This window comes from Penaeus monodon, chromosome 19 (genome assembly GCF_015228065.2).
Source record: "Penaeus monodon isolate SGIC_2016 chromosome 19, NSTDA_Pmon_1, whole genome shotgun sequence".
Classification (NCBI taxonomy): domain Eukaryota; kingdom Metazoa; phylum Arthropoda; class Malacostraca; order Decapoda; family Penaeidae; genus Penaeus; species Penaeus monodon.
Window position 1 is genome coordinate 20714016 of NC_051404.1, and position 1427 is coordinate 20715442.

Sequence of the window (1427 nt, forward strand, 5' to 3'; positions counted from 1 at the left end):
TATTAACTGTCTTATGTTGTGATGCTAATCTTGTAACATATTACATGTTACATGGAAGATAGAGAGTAATTAAGGTAATGGTCTCAAAGGATATACAAGGAAGACTTTTATTTATTAACTGAAGCATTTGCTACGACTTCAGCACTTTTGGATTCTGGCTCAGACCAGCTTAACTACACCATGTAAATTCTGTCCAGATGGAGTTTGTAGACCTCCTTAGCAACTTATTTCTCAAGTAAGGAACCATATAAGGTGGTGAAAATTTGTTAATCTTTGCTAGAGTGCTTAACTCTAGAGGTCAAAAAGATTGAGGGACTTCTGTCTGGAGATTCATTGACTTTATTGATGTGCCTTATACTCTATAATGAAATATATACAAATTATTATATGAATTATGTGTTAGAAGTTTTCAGTTGTTTATTTTTAAAAATATATATTATGGAAGTTGCTAGATATGTAATTCTAAGGCTAAAAAATATTTTATTAGATTTATTTCAATTTGTATTTAATATTTGGATACAAATGTATGTAGCCATAATTATTTTGAAGTTAGGGACAAGGTAGCTAAATGTATTATCTAGTTAGGGATTGGGTAGGTAAATATTTTTCAGACAACTGCACCAGCTTTTAACATGTATATTGGTTATGGTTGGTCCAAATTAACTAAAAGTTTGCTCTGATGGAAAGTTTGCAAACTGAAATCAAACCCTGTATTTTTACTACTTCAGCAAAGAAAAACAAAATTTCACCATGTATATTTTGGCAATAGAGCTTGGATGTGCCTCTTATTGACAGAAAATTGCCAGAAGGTCTGTAAGCTCTTATCCAGCCATAAGATATGTAGCTACTGGATCTTTGTTGGTCCTTGCTGGTGTGCCAGCATATTTCATAGATCTCTAGAGCATTATTCTGTTACTTACATGTTTCCCATTTTATATTACTTACAGTAATGAAGCAGCATAAAATTCTTGTCTCCTGCTGGATATTGTGGATCATGCATTAGTAATAAACTGAAGCCCTGCTGATTCGCCACAAGGATGGAGCCAGCTCTCTTACATCCCAACATGCCTGCAGATCTTCTCCCTGACAGAGAACTGAAAAACACTTCATCCCCTCTCATGGTACCTGAGGATGGGTATTTGCCACCGGTACCTCTGACAAACATTAAAAGAATGCAAATTCTAGAAAAGATGAGTGAGAATTGTGAGTCTTTTTTGCCTCATCAAGATGGATATTTAAGAGTCCTTGACACTTATGAGAAGGTCCTTGAATTTATCTTAGCAGAAGAAAAGGCTACAGGAATGCATTTCATAGGTCACAGGAAGGAAGGGATTTTTGACAGACTAGGTAAGAAGATGGGAAGAATTTTTTTATTTTTGTCTGCCAATTTTTATAGCTCTGCACCATTCCCCTTTGTTGTATCAGTA

General features: G+C 34.8%; 1 protein-coding gene across 1 annotated transcript in view; it reads left to right on the forward strand.

Moving 5' to 3' along the window:
* Positions 1 to 1427, forward strand: part of LOC119585133 — an 18564-nt gene that overhangs the window by 2901 nt on the left and 14236 nt on the right. The window contains exon 2 of the mRNA XM_037933763.1: positions 948 to 1347. Coding sequence (XP_037789691.1) covers positions 1038 to 1347 — 310 coding nt within the window. The 5' untranslated portion in view covers positions 948 to 1037. The remainder of the gene's footprint in view (positions 1 to 947; positions 1348 to 1427) is intronic.